This window comes from Oncorhynchus keta, chromosome 28 (genome assembly GCF_023373465.1).
Source record: "Oncorhynchus keta strain PuntledgeMale-10-30-2019 chromosome 28, Oket_V2, whole genome shotgun sequence".
Classification (NCBI taxonomy): Eukaryota; Metazoa; Chordata; class Actinopteri; order Salmoniformes; family Salmonidae; genus Oncorhynchus; species Oncorhynchus keta.
Genome location: NC_068448.1, coordinates 6,899,422 through 6,922,121, shown reverse-complemented (window position 1 = coordinate 6,922,121; position 22,700 = coordinate 6,899,422). Strand labels below are relative to the sequence as shown.

Below are 22,700 nucleotides of genomic sequence, written 5' to 3'. Positions count from 1 at the left end.
TTGACAGTACAGAGCAGAACGATAATTCTATGGTGTCAATTGTGATGTCATCGTTACCATCAGCAACAGCGTTCCAGAGTGTAAACGGCTCTATTTCAAACACTCCCAACGGTGTCCCAAATAACATCTGCTAAATATGTGTATGCGACCAATACGATTTGATGTGACACACACACACACACACACATACACACCTCAGACAAGTGTCAGAATCAATGTTGCTCTTCCTGCTAATCTAAATGTCATTTGACTTTTATAATGTTCTGCTGATCATACAGATTCTTCTTCTTTTTTCTTTTTTTTAGCAAAAAACTAAAATTAATCAAGTTACTAAAACTAATCAAGTTGGAGGTCCAGATTTATCTTCTGTAACTCAAACTCCATAGACGTCATAGACATCAGTTAAAGATACATTTGTTTTAGTAATTTAGCAGACTGTATATGCCTTGCTCAAGGGCACTATAGTCAGAGGGGGGAGGAGAGAGCAGCCTGGACTACAGCAGTGGAGGGGGGAGGAGAGAGCAGCCTGGACTACAGCAGTGGAGGGGGGAGGAGAGAGCAGCCTGGACTACAGCAGTGGAGGGGGGAGGAGAGAGCAGCCTGGACTACAGCAGTGGAGGGGGAGGAGAGAGCAGCCTGGACTACAGCAGTGGAGGGGGGAGGAGAGAGCAGCCTACTACAGCAGTGGAGGGGGAGGAGAGAGCAGCCTGGACTACAGCAGTGGAGGGGGAGGAGAGAGCAGCCTGGACTACAGCAGTGGAGGGGAGGAGAGAGCAGCCTGGACTACAGCTGTGGAGGGGGAGGAGAGAGCAGCCTGGACTACAGCAGTGGAGGGGGAGGAGAGAGCAGCCTGGACTACAGCAGTGGAGGGGGGAGGAGAGAGCAGCCTGGACTACAGCAGTGGAGGGGGAGGAGAGAGCAGCCTGGACTACAGCTGTGGAGGGGGAGGAGAGACAGCCTGGACTACAGCTGTGGAGGGGGAGGAGAGAGCAGCCTGGACTACAGCTGTGGAGGGGAGGAGAGAGCAGCCTGGACTACAGCAGTGGAGGGGGGAGGAGAGAGCAGCCTGGACTACAGCAGTGGAGGGGGGAGGAGAGAGCAGCCTGGACTACAGCAGTGGAGGGGGGAGGAGAGAGCAGCCTGGACTACAGCAGTGGAGGGGGGAGGAGAGAGCAGCCTGGACTACAGCAGTGGAGGGGGGAGGAGAGAGCAGCCTGGACTACAGCAGTGGAGGGGGGAGGAGAGAGCAGCCTGGACTACAGCAGTGGAGGGGGGAGGAGAGAGCAGCCTGGACTACAGCAGTGGAGGGGGAGGAGAGAGCAGCCTGGACTACAGCAGTGGAGGGGGGAGGAGAGAGCAGCCTGGACTACAGCAGTGGAGGGGGAGGAGAGAGACTACAGCAGTGGAGGGGGAGGAGAGAGCAGCCTGGACTACAGCAGTGGAGGGGGAGGAGAGAGCAGCCTGGACTACAGCAGTGGAGGGGGAGGAGAGAGCAGCCTGGACTACGCAGTGGAGGGGAGAGAGCAGCCTGGACTACGGCAGTGGACGGGGGAGGAGAGAGCAGCCTGGACTACAGCAGTGGAGGGGAGGAGAGAACAGCCTGGACTACAGCAGTGGAGGGGGAGGAGAGAGCAGCCTGGACTACAGCAGTGGAGGGGGAGGAGAGAGCAGCCTGGACTACAGCTGTGGAGGGGGAGGAGAGAGCAGCCTGGACTACAGCAGTGGAGGGGAGGAGAGAGCAGCCTGGACTACAGCAGTGGAGGGGGAGGAGAGACCAGCCTGGACTACAGCAGTGGAGGGGAGGAGAGAGCAGCCTGGACTACAGCAGTGGAGGGGGAGGAGAGAGCAGCCTGGACTACAGCAGTAGAGGGGGAGGAGAGAGCAGCCTGGACTACAGCAGTGGAGGGGAGGAGAGAGCAGCCTGGACTACGGCAGTGGAGGGGGGAGAGAGCAGCCTGGACTACGGCAGTGGAGGGGGAGGAGAGAGCAGCCTGGACTACAGCAGTGGAGGGGGAGGAGAGAGCAGCCTGGACTACAGCAGTGGAGGGGGGAGGAGAGAGCAGCCTGGACTACAGCAGTGGAGGGGGAGGAGAGAGCAGCCTGGACTACAGCAGTGGAGGGGGGAGGAGAGAGCAGCCTGGACTACAGCAGTGGAGGGGGAGGAGAGAGCAGCCTGGACTACAGCAGTGGAGGGGAGGAGAGAGCAGCCTGGACTACAGCAGTGGACGGGGGAGGAGAGAGCAGCCTGGACTACAGCAGTGGAGGGGGAGGAGAGAGCAGCCTGGACTAAAGCAGTGGAGGGGAGGAGAGAGCAGCCTGGACTACAGCAGTGGAGGGGGGAGGAGAGAGCAGCCTGGACTACAGCAGTGGAGGGGAGGAGAGAGCAGCCTGGACTACAGCAGTGGAGGGGGGAGGAGAGAGCAGCCTGGACTACAGCAGTGGAGGGGAAGTGGTGTGTAAACTGATCCTCATCAGTTCTGCTGTGTGAAGCAGGAATGTTGTCTTTCCTCAGGGAGGGAGGGAGGGAGGGAGGGAGGAATGGATGGCCAATGACTGGCATCATAAATAAACTAAGAGCATGTTTTTAGAAAGAACGGGTAGGCTCTAGTCTTCCACGGTGTGGGAGAGAGACAATCTAATACAATGGTAGAAGGGCATACTGTTGACCTCTTAGTTGTTCAAAGCAGAGAGCAGACACTCCATTGAGCCCTTGTTCCCCTTTTAATTACTGTTTGATGCTGAAAATGCAAGAGAAGAGAGAGCAGAGGATGTTCTGACTATGAAACATCATTATTCAGTGCAGCGTTTGCTCAGATAAGCTGTTTTTGTGTAGAGGAGGGGGAAACCACACCGAGGAAGAGGCAGCCTGTCCGTTGGGGCCACAGGCAAGATGTCCTCTCAGCCTTTTAAACAGGGGACAGGGTGGGGTGTGATAGAGACAGGGACGATGGGGGGGGGGGGCATTTTGTTGTGTGAGGGACAGGCAGCAGCAGCAGTGCACCGTGGGTAAGGAGCTACTGAAAGAAACACTGGTCAAGGAACATTACACTTCAAACGTTTAGTGTGTGTGTGTGTGTGTGTGTGTGTGTGTGTGTACGAACACACCATGAATGCAGCTCTGTGGTGAACTCTTTTTATTTATTTTTTACTCTGGTTTTACGAGGCTGCTGATGAATTGGCCCATGAGCTATTTTAGCTAGACTGAAGTCTTACCAGACTAACACTACACACACTCCTGGATTTCTGTCTCCGTCTGAGTAGGACTGCTGATCTAGGATCAGGTTTATACAATATTATATATTCATGTGTCTTATCATATTCATTAAGACCCGAAAAGGCAAAACTGGTCCTAGATCAGCGCTCAGCCCTGTTGTTGTGGCAGATGTGTTAAGATAAGATGTGTTAACTGGTCCTAGATCAGGGCTCAGCCCTGTTGTTGTGGCAGATGTGTTAAGATAAGATGTGTTAGCTGGTCCTAGATCAGGGCTCAGCCCTGTTGTTGTGGCAGATGTGTTAAGATAAGATGTGTTAACTGACAGCGTAGGACTTTGATGTGCACACTTCAATGGGGCAGACGTCTTGAGTTGTTGTGAGGCAGGATGGTCAGATAACCACCAAAACAATGACAGGAAACTGTCATGTGGAAAATCGTAAGTGACTCGTTCCATCTTGTTCTTGATATCATGTTGTTGTTGAGGTGTTTGACTGATTGCAGACAGTGCCAAGCCAAGAAATTGCGAAATGCATCATTCCGTTGCTAAGTACAGCGTTTGATTGTCAATAGATAAGCCTAGTGTAGGGTTCTGACTCTGTCTGCCTGGAGATATGTCATCTGCTATATTGAGTCCAGTCAGGAAGTGACGAGGGATGTGTATAGAGCACTATATAGGGAATAGGGTTCTGGTCTATAGTAGTACCACTATATAGGGAATAGGGTTCTGGTCTATAGTAGTACCACTATATAGGGAATAGGGCTCTGGTCTAAAGTCGTGCACTATATAGGGAATAGGGCTCTGGTCTATAGTAGTACCACTATATAGGGAATAGGGCTCTGGTCTAAAGTCCACTATGCACTATATAGGGAATAGGGCTCTGGTCTATAGTAGTACCACTATATAGGGAATAGGGTTCTGGTCTATAGTAGTACCACTATATAGGGAATAGGGCTCTGGTCTATAGTAGTACCACTATATAGGGAATAGGGCTCTGGTCTATAGTAGTACCACACTATATAGGGAATAGGGTTCTGGTCTATAGTAGTGCCACTATATAGGAATAGGGTTCTGGTCTATAGTAGTACCACTATATAGGGAATAGGGCTCTGGTCTAAAGTCGTGCACTATATAGGGAATAGGGCTCTGGTCTATAGTAGTACCACTATATAGGGAATAGGGTTCTGGTCTATAGTAGTACCACTATATAGGGAATAGGGCTCTGGTCTATAGTAGTACCACTATATAGGGAATAGGGCTCTGGTCTATAGTAGTACCACACTATATAGGGAATAGGGTTCTGGTCTATAGTAGTGCCACTATATAGGGAATAGGGCTCTGGTCTATAGTAGTACCACACTATATAGGGAATAGGGCTCTGGTCTATAGTAGTACCACTATATAGGGAATAGGGCTCTGGTCTATAGTAGTACCACTATATAGGCAATAGGGCTCTGGTCTAAAGTAGTGCACTATATAGGGAATAGGGCTCTGGTCTAAAGTAGTGCACTATATAGGGAATAGGGCTCTGGTCTATAGTAGTACCACTATATAGGGAATAGGGCTCTGGTCTATAGTAGTACCACTATATAGGGAATAGGTCTCTGGTCTATAGTAGTACCACTATATAGGGAATAGGGCTCTGGTCTATAGTAGTACCACTATATAGGGAATAGGGCTCTGGTCTAAAGTAGTGCACTATATAGGGAATAGGGCTCTGGTCTAATGTAGTGCACTATATAGGGAATAGGGCTCTGGTCTAATGTAGTGCACTATATAGGGAATAGGGCTCTGGTCTAATGTAGTGCACTATATAGGGAATAGGGCTCTGGTCTATAGTAGTACCACTATATAGGGAATAGGGCTCTGGTCTAATGTAGTGCACTATATAGGGAATAGGGCTCTGGTCTAATGTAGTGCACTATATAGGGAATAGGGCTCTGGTCTAATGTAGTGCACTATATAGGGAATAGGGCTCTGGTCTAATGTAGTGCACTATATAGGGAATCGGGCTCTGGTCTATAGTAGTACCACACTATATAGGGAATAGGGCTCTGGTCTATAGTAGTACCACACTATATAGGGAATAGGGCTCTGGTCTAAAGTAGTGCACTATATAGGGAATAGGGGGCCATTAGTCTACTTCCTCTCTCCTGTCTGATTCACGGCTCTCCGAGCAGCCCCACTCCTATTCTCACAAGACTACCTGTAAAGACTACCCGTAAAGATTACCCGTAAAGGGAGACCTAGCGGCTGTACGAGTAGAGGTGTCCGTCTGTCGAACAAAAGCCTTTTCTAATTAAGGGTAATACCATATTGTTTTTATCTAGGAGTGATAGAGAGGGGTGAGGGAGGGAGGGGAGGAGGGGGGTGACCTGTGCCTCTTGCCCCAGCTGTTACAGTGGGTTACTTTTCAATAATGCAGAGCTTTGTTTCTTCAATCTCCACATACTGCCATCAGCTCCTGAACGGGGCTTGTTGATGAGGGCTGTGGGTGCCTACCACCAGATCAGCTAAATCATGCTTTAGCTTTCTGATCCTAATGGCCTTGTTGTTGATATCTCTTATTTTAAAGATGTTGGTGTGGTTATTATGTGTTGTCCTTTTTGAATCCTCAGTGTTATTCAAGCACACCATGATTATCTATATGTGCTGGTTTGTTTCCTGTCTCAGTGTGTGGGTGTGGGGGACCCCTAGAGATACACTATCAACCTCATCTATTCAATTCTGTGTTTGAAACATGGTGTTGTTTTCGACTGATTCAAGTAGCTTTAGGGATGGAGGACGATAGTGTTATGAATACAGCCTCTTTCACAGTTTGAATTGACTAAATGTACAGGTCTGTTATGAATACAGCCTCTTTCACAGTTTGAATTGACTAAATGTACAGGTCTGTTATGAATACAGCCTCTTTCACAGTTTGAATTGACTAAATGTACAGGTCTGTTATGAATACAGCCTCTTTCACAGTTTGAATTGACTAAATGTACAGGTCTGTTATGAATACAGCCTCTTTCACAGTTTGAATTGACTAAATGTACAACAGGTCTGTTATGAATAAAGCCTCTGTTCTCTTTTTCCACACCAACCAGTTTAAATTGACTTGATGGATGCGATCGTTAGAGAGGAAGAGGAAGATGTTTTAAAGAGAAGAACATCAGATATTATATTGTGAAAAGCTTCGCTCGGTCCTGTAGTAGTCTAGGCATACATCCTAAATCTGGTACCCTATTCCCTGTAGTAGACTAGGCATACATCCTAAATCTGGTACCCTATTCCCTGTAGTAGACCAGGCATACATCCTAAATCTGGTACCCTATTCCCTGTAGTAGACTAGGCATACATCCTAAATCTGGTACCCTATTCCCTGTAGTAGACTAGGCATACATCCTAAATCTGGTACCCTATTCCCTGTAGTAGTCTAGGCATACATCCTAAATCTGGTACCCTATTCCCTGTAGTAGACTAGGCATACATCCTAAATCTGGTACCCTATTCCCTGTAGTAGACTAGGCATACATCCTAAATCTGGTACCCTATTCCCTGTAGTAGACTAGGCATACATCCTAAATCTGGTACCTTATTCCCTGTAGTAGACTAGGCATACATCCTAAATCTGGTACCCTATTCCCTGTAGTAGACCAGGCATACATCCTAAATCTGGTACCCTATTCCCTGTAGTAGACTAGGCATACATCCTAAATCTGGTACCCTATTCCCTGTAGTAGACTAGGCATACATCCTAAATCTGGTACCCTATTCCCTGTAGTAGTCTAGGCATACATCCTAAATCTGGTACCCTATTCCCTGTAGTAGACTAGGCATACATCCTAAATCTGGTACCCTATTCCCTGTAGTAGACTAGGCATACATCCTAAATCTGGTACCCTATTCCCTGTAGTAGACTAGGCATACATCCTAAATCTGGTACCCTATTCCCTGTAGTAGACTAGGCATACATCCTAAATCTGGTACCCTATTCCCTGTAGTAGACTAGGCATACATCCTAAATCTGGTACCCTATTCCCTGTAGTAGACTAGGCATACATCCTAAATCTGGTACCCTATTCCCTGTAGTAGACTAGGCATACATCCTAAATCTGGTACCCTATTCCCTGTAGTAGACTAGGCATACATCCTAAATCTGGTACCCTATTCCCTGTAGTAGACCAGGCATACATCCTAAATCTGGTACCCTATTCCCTGTAGTAGACTAGGCATACATCCTAAATCTGGTACCCTATTCCCTGTAGTAGTCTAGGCATACATCCTAAATCTGGTACCCTATTCCCTGTAGTAGACTGTAGTAGACTAGGCATACATCCTAAATCTGGTACCCTATTCCCTGTAGTAGACTAGGCATACATCCTAAATCTGGTACCCTATTCCCTGTAGTAGACTAGGCATACATCCTAAATCTGGTACCCTATTCCCTGTAGTAGTCTAGGCATACATCCTAAATCTGGTACCCTATTCCCTGTAGTAGACTAGGCATACATCCTAAATCTGGTACCCTATTCCCTGTAGTAGACCAGGCATACATCCTAAATCTGGTACCCTATTCCCTGTAGTAGACTAGGCATACATCCTAAATCTGGTACCCTATTCCCTGTAGTAGACTAGGCATACATCCTAAATCTGGTACCCTATTCCCTGTAGTAGACTAGGCATACATCCTAAATCTGGTACCCTATTCCCTGTAGTAGACTAGGCATACATCCTAAATCTGGTACCCTATTCCCTGTAGTAGACCAGGCATACATCCTAAATCTGGTACCCTATTCCCTGTAGTAGTCTAGGCATACATCCTAAATCTGGTACCCTATTCCCTGTAGTAGACCAGGCATACATCCTAAATCTGGTACCCTATTCCCTGTAGTAGACTAGGCATACATCCTAAATCTGGTACCCTATTCCCTGTAGTAGACCAGGCATACATCCTAAATCTGGTACCCTATTCCCTGTAGTAGACTAGGCATACATCCTAAATCTGGTACCCTATTCCCTGTAGTAGACTAGGCATACATCCTAAATCTGGTACCCTATTCCCTGTAGTAGACTAGGCATACATCCTAAATCTGGTACCCTATTCCCTGTAGTAGACTAGGCATACATCCTAAATCTGGTACCCTATTCCCTGTAGTAGACTAGGCATACATCCTAAATCTGGTACCCTATTCCCTGTAGTAGACTAGGCATACATCCTAAATCTGGTACCCTATTCCCTGTAGTAGTCTAGGCATACATCCTAAATCTGGTACCCTATTCCCTGTAGTAGACCAGGCATACATCCTAAATCTGGTACCCTATTCCCTGTAGTAGACTAGGCATACATCCTAAATCTGGTACCCTATTCCCTGTAGTAGACTAGGCATACATCCTAAATCTGGTACCCTATTCCCTGTAGTAGACTAGGCATACATCCTAAATCTGGTACCCTATTCCCTGTAGTAGACTAGGCATACATCCTAAATCTGGTACCCTATTCCCTGTAGTAGACTAGGCATACATCCTAAATCTGGTACCCTATTCCCTGTAGTAGACTAGGCATACATCCTAAATCTGGTACCCTATTCCCTGTAGTAGACTAGGCATACATCCTAAATCTGGTACCCTATTCCCTGTAGTAGACTAGGCATACATCCTAAATCTGGTACCCTATTCCCTGTAGTAGACTAGGCATACATCCTAAATCTGGTACCCTATTCCCTGTAGTAGACTAGGCATACATCCTAAATCTGGTACCCTATTCCCTGTAGTAGACTAGGCATACATCCTAAATCTGGTACCCTATTCCCTGTAGTAGACTAGGCATACATCCTAAATCTGGTACCCTATTCCCTGTAGTAGACTAGGCATACATCCTAAATCTGGTACCCTATTCCCTGTAGTAGACCAGGCATACATCCTAAATCTGGTACCCTATTCCCTGTAGTAGACTAGGCATACATCCTAAATCTGGTACCCTATTCCCTGTAGTAGACTAGGCATACATCCTAAATCTGGTACCCTATTCCCTGTAGTAGACTAGGCATACATCCTAAATCTGGTACCCTATTCCCTGTAGTAGACTAGGCATACATCCTAAATCTGGTACCCTATTCCCTGTAGTAGACTAGGCATACATCCTAAATCTGGTACCCTATTCCCTGTAGTAGACCAGGCATACATCCTAAATCTGGTACCCTATTCCCTGTAGTAGACTAGGCATACATCCTAAATCTGGTACCCTATTCCCTGTAGTAGACCAGGCATACATCCTAAATCTGGTACCCTATTCCCTGTAGTAGACCAGGCATACATCCTAAATCTGGTACCCTATTCCCTGTAGTAGACTAGGCATACATCCTAAATCTGGTACCCTATTCCCTGTAGTAGACTAGGCATACATCCTAAATCTGGTACCCTATTCCCTGTAGTAGACTAGGCATACATCCTAAATCTGGTACCCTATTCCCTGTAGTAGACTAGGCATACATCCTAAATCTGGTACCCTATTCCCTACGGCAGTGGTCCCCAATTACATTCTGCCGGGATACCCCCCTTCTCTGGCGCGAATGGTCAGGTGGCTGGAACCTAATTCTAAGTCATTTGTACAATGCAAATTTACTGCAAGTTACATAAACAGATATAGTATTTGACCAAAACATAATAATTTAAAGTAGAGGTGTGAACGTTTTAAACAAAATTGAGATCCTTAACGTTAAGATAAATTCCCGAACGATAAGCAATTTTCCCCCCACGCCAAATGTAAATCCCAGTGCAGTTATCACAAAACATATTATTTCCTTTGTTATAGCCTAGCTAGACGATACGGCTATAAAGGCCTGGATATTATTTGTAAATATACTATAAAAAAAATAAAAAAACAAAATTGCTCAGAGATCTTGGTGGCCCCAATAAAATCATCCCATGGGCGGAATTTGGACCACGGGCCGCTTATTGGGGAGCCCCACCCTAAACAGTGCACTGCTTTTGAGTATGGACCCTGGTCCAATTGGTTCATTCATCCCCCTCCTCTCCCCTGTAACTATTCCCCAGGGCGTTGCTGTAAATGAGAATGTGTTCTCAGTCAACTTACCTGGTAAAATAAGAGTTTAATAAATTTAAAAAATGATAATAAAAGTGAATACGATGCCATTGGGAACACAGTCGGATTTCAGTTGTTTTTGTCTCTGTACAGAAGCTGATGTTCTCTCTATATCTGATTAACAAACACACAAAGGCTGTGACGCATCTGTCAACAACAAACAGTCTTTTTTGTGTATAGGGGGCAATGGGGAGCTTCTGTTAATCCTGCCTTGATAAAATGTACGACTTGTGGGATTTCATCATCAACAACAACGTGTTTCTGTGTAGATGTCTTGGTAATATTATCTTCTCTGGCGGGGGTTTAAATTCTATGTTGTCATAATGTTTCTGTGTAGATGTCTTGGTAATATTATCTTCTCTGGCCGGGGGTTTAAATTCTATGTTGTCATAATGTTTCTGTGTAGATGTCTTGGTAATATTATCTTCTCTGGCGGGGGTTTAAATTCTATGTTGTCATAATGTTTCTGTGTAGATGTCTTGGTAATATTATCTTCTCTGGCGGGGGTTTAAATTCTATGTTGTCATAATGTTTCTGTGTAGATGTCTTGGTAATATTATCTTCTCTGGCGTGGGTTTAAATTCTATGTTGTCATAATGTTTCTGTGTAGATGTCTTGGTAATATTATCTTCTCTGGCGGGGGTTTAAATTCTATGTTGTCATAATGTTTCTGTGTAGATGTCTTGGTAATATTATCTTCTCTGGCGGGGGTTTAAATTCTATGTTGTCATAATGTTTCTGTGTAGATGTCTTGGTAATATTATCTTCTCTGGCGGGGGTTTAAATTCTATGTTGTCATAATGTTTCTGTGTAGATGTCTTGGTAATATTATCTTCTCTGGCGGGGGTTTAAATTCTATGTTGTCATAATGTTTCTGTGTAGATGTCTTGGTAATATTATCTTCTCTGTGTCTTCATTGTTTTCACAGACTCTACAGATGTTAAATATAAATGATAGAAAACACTTCAGCCACTCATAGGAGTAAGAATAGGAGGGGGGTTCTCTGGTGAAACTCAATTAAAAAAGTAGAATCACGATGGCCCTGCCCGCTGCCACACTCCACCCATTCTCCAGGGGTTGAGTCCCAAATAGTGCCCTTTTCTCTACTTAGTACACTCCTTTTGAACAGGGCCCAATGGTGCCCTTTTCTCTACTTAGTGCGCTCCTTTTGAACAGGGCCCAATGGTGCCCTTTTCTCTACTTAGTGCGCTCCTTTTGAACAGGGCCCGATGGTGCCCTTTTCTCTACTTAGTGCGCTCCTTTTGAACAGGGCCCAATGGTGCCCTTTTCTCTACTTAGTACACTCCTTTTGAACAGGGCTCATAGCGTTCTATCTACGAGACAGGGTGCAATTTGACACACAGGGACAGGAAGTCACTCCAACGGGGGGCGCCCAGCCTGCGACTTACGTTGCTCCTGAAAGCACGCCCCTCACGAAGAGGGAATCGTGCGTAGAAGAAGCGTTTTAAACACAACCTCGACGTTTTTCCCCATGTTAATGTTGTAGGCTACTGTCTCTTGTACTTTTGTGGAGAGAGGTTTTCCTCCACCACAGTAGCTAGCTAGACTGAAGTTATTAGCCTGCATGTTATGTTTGAATGCCTCTCGCTATCATTGCCACAGTACAGCCCGTTACCTTCAGTACGATCCCCAAATGGAGGCTAAAAATAGGTCTTTGCTCTTGACTTGCTGAGGGAAAAGGTTGCGGCTCATCAGCCAATGGAATAGGTGTGTGTGTGTGTGTGTGTGTGTGTGTGTGTGTGTGTGCCTGTCCTACACTCTGCCCCCTGGGCTACTGCTGCTGTTCTCAGGGTTGGCTATCACATCAGATTAGGTTAGGCTAAGAGTAATGTATTAAAGCTAACACAAACAGCTAATCCCAACATGATGCTTAATGCGCCGCAAAGTACCTTCCAGGGGGTCTGGGTTTCCCTCCGTTCAGATTAGACTATCACAGTATCAGCCTCTTTGTTAACAGGGCTGTAGTCACAGTATCAGCCTCTTTGTTAACAGGGCTGTAGTCACAGTATCAGCCTCTTTGTTAACAGGGCTGTAGTCACAGTATCAGCCTCTTTGTTAACAGGGCTGTAGTCACAGTATCAGCCTCTTTGTTAACAGGGCTGTAGTCACAGTATCAGCCTCTTTGTTAACAGGGCTGTAGTCACAGTATCAGCCTCTTTGTTAACAGGGCTGTAGTCACAGTATCAGCCTCTTTGTTAACAGGGCTGTAGTCACAGTATCAGCCTCTTTGTTAACAGGGCTGTAGTCACAGTATCAGCCTCGTTGGTAACAGGGCTGTATATTCAGAGGCTCAGCCTCGTTGGTAACAGGGCTGTATATTCAGAGGCTCAGCCTCGTTGGTAACAGGGCTGTATATTCAGAGGCTCAGCCTCGTTGGTAACAGGGCTGTAGTCACAGTGCTTAAAGAGCCACAGCATGGTGGTTAAAGGGATGACACACAAACTGCACCCTATTTCATAGTGCACTACTTTAGACCAGAGGGCTCTGGTCTAAAGTAGTGCACCATGTGGGGAATAGGGTGCCGTTTGTGACACAAACCAGTACACAGAATTGAATTGAAACTAGTTGTATTTGATTGATCTGCTGCCTGTGTGGCTGGCTGGCTGGCTGGCTGGCTGGCTGGCTGGCTGGCTGGCTGGCTGGCTGGCTGTGAGTTTGCTAGGTTAGCCTGTTGACTCCATCTCCATAATGTAAATGGTGAAGTAGACCCTGAAGATTCTTCTCTATTCCCTCCTCTTTCTCTGTCCTTTCCTCTGTCGTCTTCTATTTCACTCCTCTTCCACCCTCTTTTTTCCGAGGAGAGGGTCCTGGGGATTTGATGTGGAACTGCTTCAGCCTCACCTGCCCCTTCTCATCCTGTCACCTGCCCCTTCACATCCTGTCACCTGCCCCTTCACATCCTGTCACCTGCCCCTTCACATCCTCTCACCTGCCCCTTCACATCCTGTCACCTGCCCCTTCACATCCTGTCACCTGCCCCTTCACATCCTGTCACCTGCCCCTTCACATCCTGTCACCTGCCCCTTCACATCCTGTCACCTGCCCCTTCACATCCTGTCACCTGCCCCTTCACATCCTGTCACCTGCCCCTTCACATCCTGTCACCTGCCCCTTCACATCCTGTCACCTGCCCCTTCACATCCTGTCACCTGCCCCTTCACATCCTGTCACCTGCCCCTTCACATCCTGTCACCTGCCCCTTCACATCCTGTCACCTGCCCCTTCACATCCTGTCACCTGCCCCTTCACATCCTGTCACCTGCCCCTTCACATCCTCTCACCTGCCCCTTCACATCCTGTCACCTGCCCCTTCACATCCTGTCACCTGCCCCTTCACATCCTGTCACCTGCCCCTTCACATCCTGTCACCTGCCCCTTCACATCCTGTCACCTGCCCCTTCTCATCCTCTCACCTGCCCCTTCACATCCTGTCACCTGCCCCTTCACATCCTCTCACCTGCCCCTTCTCATCCTGTCACCTGCCCCTTCACATCCTGTCACCTGTCCCTTCACATCCTGTCACCTGCCCCTTCACATCCTGTCACCTGCCCCTTCACATCCTCTCACCTGCCCCTTCTCATCCTCTCACCTGCCCCTTCACATCCTGTCACCTGCCCCTTCACATCCTGTCACCTGCCCCTTCACATCCTCTCACCTGCCCCTTCACATCCTGTCACCTGCCCCTTCACATCCTGTCACCTGCCCCTTCACATCCTCTCACCTGCCCCTTCACATCCTCTCACCTGCCCCTTCACATCCTCTCACCTGCCCCTTCACATCCTGTCACCTGCCCCTTCACATCCTGTCACCTGCCCCTTCACATCCTGTCACCTGCCCCTTCACATCCTGTCACCTGCCCCTTCACATCCTGTCACCTGCCCCTTCACATCCTGTCACCTGCCCCTTCACATCCTGTCACCTGCCCCTTCACATCCTGTCACCTGCCCCTTCACATCCTGTCACCTGCCCCTTCACATCCTGTCACCTGCCCCTTCACATCCTGTCACCTGCCCCTTCACATCCTGTCACCTGCCCCTTCACATCCTGTCACCTGCCCCTTCACATCCTGTCACCTGCCCCTTCACATCCTGTCACCTGCCCCTTCACATCCTGTCACCTGCCCCTTCACATCCTGTCACCTGCCCCTTCACATCCTGTCACCTGCCCCTTCTCATCCTGTCACCTGCCCCTTCACATCCTATCACCTGTCCCTTCACATCCTGTCACCTGCCCCTTCACATCCTGTCACCTGCCCCTTCACATCCTGTCACCTGCCCCTTCACATCCTGTCACCTGCCCCTTCACATCCTGTCACCTGTCCCTTCACATCCTGTCACCTGCCCCTTCACATCCTGTCACCTGCCCCTTCACATCCTGTCACCTGCCCCTTCACATCCTCTCACCTGCCCCTTCACATCCTGTCACCTGCCCCTTCACATCCTGTCACCTGCCCCTTCACATCCTGTCACCTGCCCCTTCACATCCTGTCACCTGTCCCTTCACATCCTGTCACCTGCCCCTTCACATCCTGTCACCTGCCCCTTCACATCCTGTCACCTGCCCCTTCACATCCTGTCACCTGCCCCTTCACATCCTGTCACCTGCCCCTTCACATCCTGTCACCTGCCCCTTCACATCCTGTCACCTGCCCCTTCACATCCTGTCACCTGCCCCTTCTCATCCTCTCACCTGCCCCTTCACATCCTGTCACCTGCCCCTTCACATCCTGTCACCTGCCCCTTCACATCCTGTCACCTGTCCCTTCACATCCTGTCACCTGCCCCTTCACATCCTGTCACCTGCCCCTTCTCATCCTGTCACCTGCCCCTTCACATCCTATCACCTGCCCCTTCACATCCTGTCACCTGCCCCTTCACATCCTGTCACCTGCCCCTTCACATCCTGTCACCTGCCCCTTCACATCCTGTCACCTGCCCCTTCACATCCTGTCACCTGCCCCTTCACATCCTGTCACCTGCCCCTTCACATCCTGTCACCTGCCCCTTCACATCCTCTCACCTGCCCCTTCACATCCTCTCACCTGCCCTTCACATCCTCTCACCTGCCCCTTCACCTCCTCTCACCTGCCCCTTCACAGCCTCACCTGCCCCTTCACATCCTGTCACCTGCCCCTTCACATCCTCTCACCTCCCCCTTCACATCCTGTCACCTGACCCTTCACATCCTGTCACCTGCCCCTTCACATCCTGTCACCTGCCCCTTCACATCCTCTCACCTGCCCCTTCACATCCTGTCACCTGCCCCTTCACATCCTGTCACCTGCCCCTTCACATCCTGTCACCTGCCCCTTCACATCCTGTCACCTGCCCCTTCACATCCTCACCTGCCCCTTCACATCCTGTCACCTGCCCCTTCACATCCTGTCACCTGCCCCTTCACATCCTGTCACCTGCCCCTTCACATCCTCTCACCTGCCCCTTCACATCCTGTCACCTGCCCCTTCACATCCTGTCACCTGCCCCTTCACATCCTGTCACCTGCCCCTTCACATCCTGTCACCTGCCCCTTCACATCCTGTCACCTGCCCCTTCACATCCTGTCACCTGCCCCTTCACATCCTGTCACCTGCCCCTTCACATCCTGTCACCTGCCCCTTCACATCCTGTCACCTGCCCCTTCACATCCTCACCTGCCCCTTCACATCCTGTCACCTGCCCCTTCACATCCTGTCACCTGCCCCTTCACATCCTCACCTGCCCCTTCACATCCTCACCTTCCCCTTCACATCCTGTCACCTGCCCCTTCACATCCTCTCACCTGCCCCTTCACATCCTGTCACATCTGCCCCCTTCACATCCTCTCACCTGCCCCTTCACATCCTGTCACCTGCCCCTTCACATCCTGTCACCTGCCCCTTCACATCCTGTCACCTGCCCCTTCACATCCTGTCACCTGCCCCTTCACATCCTCACCTGCCCCTTCTCATCCTGTCACCTGCCCCTTCACATCCTCTCACCTGCCCCTTCTCATCCTCTCACCTGCCCCTTCACATCCTGTCACCTGCCCCTTCACATCCTGTCACCTGCCCCTTCACATCCTGTCACCTGCCCCTTCACATCCTCTCACCTGCCCCTTCACATCCTGTCACCTGCCCCTTCACATCCTGTCACCTGCCCCTTCTCATCCTGTCACCTGCCCCTTCACATCCTCACCTGTCCCTTCACATCCTGTCACCTGCCCCTTCACATCCTCTCACCTGCCCCTTCACATCCTGTCACCTGCCCCTTCACATCCTGTCACCTGCCCCTTCACATCCTCTCACCTGCCCCTTCACATCCTGTCACCTGCCCCTTCACATCCTCACCTGCCCCTTCTCATCCTGTCACCTGCCCCTTCACATCCTGTCACCTGTCCCTTCACATCCTGTCACCTGTCCCTTCACATCCTGTCACCTGCCCCTTCACATCCTGTCACCTGCCCCTTCACATCCTGTCACCTGCCCCTTCACATCCTGTCACCTGCCCCTTCACATCCTGTCACCTGCCCTTCACATCCTCTCACCTGCCCCTTCACATCCTGTCACCTGCCCCTTCACATCCTCTCACCTGCCCCTTCACATCCTGTCACCTGCCCCTTCACATCCTGTCACCTGCCCTTCACATCCTGTCACCTGCCCCCACATCCTGTCACCTGCCCCTTCACATCCTGTCACCTGCCCTTCACATCCTGTCACCTGCCCCTTCACATCCTGTCACCTGCCCCTTCTCATCCTGTCACACTCTGCCCCTTCACATCCTGTCACCTGCCCCTTCACATCCTGTCACCTGCCCCTTCACATCCTGTCACCTGCCCCTTCACATCCTCTCACCTGCCCCTTCACATCCTCTCACCTGCCCCTTCACATCCTCTCACCTGCCCCTTCACATCCTCTCACCTGCCCCTTCACATCCTCTCACCTGCCCCTTCACAGGCTGATATCGGCTGATAATATCGGTCAACCGATAAATATGTCGGGCTCTAATAAATATAGACTTAAATGTTAGTCATTTTTGACAAAATATAATAAAGATTAACATCTAAACTTCTGAAGACTTCTATTGACTTGAGTCGTTGTTCGTTCCGATGAAATGGTAACAAGACCGGAGATGGAAGTCCCGTGCCTCTAGCACACCACATGTCACCCACCTAGAATCTGAGTGGAGGTGGTCAACACTCTGAAACAATTTAACCATATACCTAGAATCTGAGTGGAGGTGGTCAGCACTCTGAAACAATTTAACCATATACCTTGAATCTGAGTGGAGGTGGTCAGCACTCTGAAACAATTTAACCATATACCTTGAATCTGAGTGGAGGTGGTCAGCACTCTGAAACAATTTAACCACATACCTTGAATCTGAGTGGAGGTGGTCAGCACTCTGAAACAATTTAACCACATACCTAGAATCTGAGTGGAGGTGGTCAGCACTCTGAAACAATTTAACCACATACCTTGAATCTGAGTGGAGGTGGTCAGCACTCTGAAACAATTTAACCACATACCTTGAATCTGAGTGGAGGTGGTCAGCACTCTGAAACAATTTAACCACATACCTTGAATCTGAGTGGAGGTGGTCAGCACTCTGAAACAATTTAACCATATACCTTGAATCTGAGTGGAGGTGGTCAGCACTCTGAAACAATTTAACCACATACCTAGAATCTGAGTGGAGGTGGTCAGCACTCTGAAACAATTTAACCATATACCGTGAATCTGAGTGGAGGTGGTCAGCACTCTGAAACAATTTAACCATATACCTAGAATCTGAGTGGAGGTGGTCAGCACTCTGAAACAATTTAACCACATACCTTGAATCTGAGTGGAGGTGGTCAGCACTCTGAAACAATTTAACCACATACCTTGAATCTGAGTGGAGGTGGTCAGCACTCTGAAACAATTTAACCACATACCTTGAATCTGAGTGGAGGTGGTCAGCACTCTGAAACAATTTAACCACATACCTAGAATCTGAGTGGAGGTGGTCAGCACTCTGAAACAATTTAACCACATACTTCATTGTTTAAAAGCCAAAATACGAACATAAAAACTGAAGGAATCATTTTTATAAACACTTAATGTCAATGTTATTTATTTTTACATAATTTTTAATTGACTAGTTAAGTCAGTTAAGAACAAATTCTTATTTACAACGACGACCTATGCCAGCGAAACCGTGACGACGCTGGGCCAATTTTGTGCCACCCTATGGGACTGCCAATCACGACCGGTTGTGATATTTTCCAGCAGAAAAATGCATTATCCTAGTCATGATAATAGTAACCCATGCTAGTTGATGATACTCCTAGTCGTTGTACTAACCCATGATAGCTGATGATACTCCTAGTCGTCGTAGTAACCCATGCTAGTTGATGATACTCCTAGTCGTCGTAGTAACCCATGCTAGTTGATGATACTCCTAGTCGTCGTAGTAACCCATGCTTGTTGATGATACTCCTAGTCGTCGTAGTAACCCATGCTTGTTGATGATACTCCTAGTCGTCGTAGTAACCCATGCTAGTTGATGATAATCCTAGTCGTCGTAGTAACCCATGCTTGTTGATGATACTCCTAGTCGTCGTAGTAACCCATGCTTGTTGATGATACTCCTAGTCGTCGTAGTAACCCATGCTTGTTGATGATACTCCTAGTCGTCGTAGTAACCCATGCTAGTTGATGGTAATCCTAGTCGTCGTAGTAACCCATGCTTGTTGATGATACTCCTAGTCGTCGTAGTAACCCATGCTTGTTGATGATACTCCTAGTCGTCGTAGTAACCCATGCTAGTTGATGGTAATCCTAGTCGTCGTAGTAACCCATGCTTGTTGATGATACTCCTAGTCGTCGTAGTATATGCTACTTAGTTACAGTTCATTTTTATAGTAGAACATGCTACATTATTACAATTAATGTTTCTCTGAATATTTATTTTCACTCTGGTTTAATTTTGTTTGTCATTTTATGAGCTCACTTATTAAGACCACGAATGGAGAAAAGGGCTCTTGTTTCACTGTGTAACCTAAACTTATATTTACTAATGTTTAAATCATTATAGGTGTCAGATGAAGGGTGTCATTTCACTGATCTGATTAGCGTAGCCTACTCATTTAGCCCCGGGGGCAGCTTTTGCTTTTCAACGAGGTCTTTAGGGCCGCAGTGAAAATGTCCTCGCTGTCAAAATGCGGGCGGGATTGTACTCCCTCGCGTGTACGTTTTGATTCCCCTGGTCAACATGGTGTTTCTGTGGTTATAGAGTCTATAGCAGCTACCCTGTGGTGTGTTTCCCAGAGCAGAGCTGGGATTAGGTCCAGAGCTGCAGTATCAAAGCTTAGGTCACTCACACCTTCAGGACAGACCTGTCTATATGGACACCCACAAGGGTGAGAGATGGATGTTGGCTGACCGGTGTGTGTGTGTGTGTCTGTATATACAGTGATAGTTTGTTTGGCCTGCGTGTCTCCGCAGCTCAGCGGTCGCCGTGGTAACTCATCATTAGGTCATTAATAGAAGCCGTGGCGACGGCTGGGTGTAATCGTCTCCCTCCCTCCATCTCTGGCCATGGTATTTACCATTGCTTCACTGATTGCCAGGTCTGTTCCCTCAAGGGGCTGTTATAGATATTTCTAGTTAGTTTTTAGTGGGGAAAAAAGCAAATTATTGGCCAATGAGAACTACCTCTTTAGTCATACTGTATAGGGCAGTGTGTGTGTGTGTGTGTGGATACATAGCTAAGTAAATAGACTGCAGGCAGGGCGGAAGCCATACTGAGCCAGTCTCCACACCAGGTATTTGAAATCATTTTAAAATATTTTATTTGTGCGTGATTGAGCTAGCCTGTTGTAATGGGGGAAAAATGGAACAGTCCAACATGTATAAACCCTGACCTGTTGTAATGGGGGGAAAAATGGAACAGTCCAACATGTATAAACCCTGACCTGTTGTAATGGGGGGAAAAATGGAACAGTCCAACATGTATAAACCCTGACCTGTTGTAATGGGGGGAAAAATGGAACAGTCCAACATGTATAAACCCTGACCTGTTGTAATGGGGGAAAAATGGAACAGTCCAACATGTATAAACCCTGACCTGTTGTAATGGGGGGAAAAATGGAACAGTCCAACATGTATAAACCCTGACCTGTTGTAATGGGGGAAAAATGGAACAGTCCAACATGTATAAACCCTGACCTGTTGTAATGGGGGGAAAAATGGAACAGTCCAACATGTATAAACCCTGACCTACCTGGCACTCCAGGGTAAAAGTTGGTAGAGCAGGCGCTTGTAACAGGTAGTAAACCCTGACCACCCATGTTGTAATGTATGCAAATGATTGTAAGTCCAACATTGGATAAACCCTGCTAAATGGCATATATTATTATTATTATTAAAGATTTCAAATAGTATTTGAACCCCATGGTTTGCTCAGCAGTCCAGCAATCAATCAATCATTCAATCAATCTAATTTATTTATGAAGCCCTTTTTACGTCAGCCGATGTCACAAAGTGCTGTACAGAAACCCAGCCTAAAACCCCAAACAACAAGCAATGCAGATGTAGAAGCACGGTGCCTCCGGAAAAGCACCAGAACCTAGAGAGGAACCTAGAGAGGAACCTAGAGAGGAACCTAGAGAGGAACCAGGCTCTGAGGGGTGGCCAGTCTTCTGGCCGTGCCGGGTTGAGATTGGCAGAGGCCTCAACACTGTGGGCCCTCGTCAAAAGTAGTGCACTATATAGATTATAAGGTGCCATTTGGGACAGAATTAAGTGCCATGTGGCGTAGTCGGCTGGTGGATATTTTCCCCCTCTAAAAATTAAATTACCTTTCACTCACTAAGTGTGATTACAGTACATTATGTTTATATCCCCAGATAATTTGAACTATTAAAAGTATTTTTTTGGTACCTCAATTATATAGATGTTGAGGTAGTTTATATATTGAGGTATTATTTGGGGAATGTCCACTTACTATTTTGCAGCTCCTTACCAGAAATGTAAACGTAAGGTTTTGAATGATTATCCTGTCATTAATGTCTCTTTCTCTGTCTTTTATCCACAGCTTTTCCTGAAACACTGGGGTTGTTGGTGTGGCTGAATTTTCCCTGGATTTGATTGGTCAATTCAGAAGACTGAAGCCCAGGCTGACAGTCTACCTTTCACGGAGGCCCAGCCGTGAGAGGACTGAGGAAGGCACGTGGCGAATCATGACCGCGGACAAAGACAAGCCAGACAGGGAGAAGGACAGGGACAGAGACCGAGACAGGGAGAGGGACAGGGAGAGGGACAGAGACCGGGACAGGGAGAGGGACAGAGACCGGGACAAGAGGGACAAAGCATCCAGGGAGAGCGAGAGCTCACGACCACGCCGTAGCTGCACGCTGGAGGGCGGAGCTAAGAACTACGCGGAGAGCGAGGACGAGGATAACGAGAACAGGGGAGGGGCCGGGGCAGTAGGCGTGGTCAACATGGGGATGGGGGAGGAGTCAGGGAAGAAGGGAAAGAAGAAGATGATCAAGAAGAAGTCGAGGTATGAACGGATGGAGAACGGAGAGATCACTTCCTTCATTACTGAAGACGACGTTGTTTACAGACCTGGTGGTAAGTTCAATTCATTGCGAAGTCATTAAGGCTCTTCATCTCTTTGGCAACAAATATCATAATATAGTGTTTGCTTTTCTCCGATGTGATTCTCCTTAAAGACGCTTCAGTCCAAGAGATACAGGCTAGGCCTGTAGAGAAATATATATATCTTTTTTTTTTTGTCAACAGCAAATTCAAAGTTGATTGCTTTAACTAGCCTAATTCCGTGGCATATTTTTTTTGATAACTGAGTCAAATTAATGAAATCTGGTCACATTTCACAGAAAATAAAAGAAGCAGAGTTTAGTCTGACCTTATAGTATGGGGTTTAGTCTGGCATAATAGTATGGGGTTTAGTCTGGCATAATAGTATGGGGTTTAGTCTGGCGTTATAGTATGGGGTTTAGTCTGGCGTTATAGTCTGGGGTTTAGTCTGGCGTTATAGTATGGGGTTTAGTCTGGGGTTTAGTCTGGCATAATAGTATGGGGTTTAGTCTGGCGTTATAGTATGGGGTTTAGTCTGGCGTTATAGTATGGGGTTTAGTCTGGCGTTATAGTATGGGGTTTAGTCTGGCGTCATAGTCTGGGGTTTAGTCTGGCGTTATAGTATGGGGTTTAGTCTGGCGTTATAGTATGGGGTTTAGTCTGGCGTTATAGTATGGGGTTTAGTCTGGCGTTATAGTATGGGGTTTAGTCTGGGGTTTAGTCTGGCGTTATAGTATGGGGTTTAGTCTGGCGTTATAGTATGGGGTTTAGTCTGGTGTTATAGTCTGGCGTTATAGTATGGGGTTTAGTCTGGCGT

General features: G+C 47.8%; 1 protein-coding gene across 7 annotated transcripts in view; it reads left to right on the top strand.

Annotated features, from left to right (window-relative positions):
* Window positions 1-22,700, top strand: part of LOC118377891 (arginine-glutamic acid dipeptide repeats protein-like) — a 670,308-nt gene that overhangs the window by 138,979 nt on the left and 508,629 nt on the right. For all 7 annotated transcript variants that reach the window (XM_052484576.1, XM_052484574.1, XM_052484575.1 and 4 more), the window contains one exon: window positions 21,378-21,916. In XM_052484576.1, coding sequence (XP_052340536.1) covers window positions 21,523-21,916 — 394 coding nt within the window. In that variant the 5' untranslated portion in view covers window positions 21,378-21,522. The remainder of the gene's footprint in view (window positions 1-21,377; window positions 21,917-22,700) is intronic.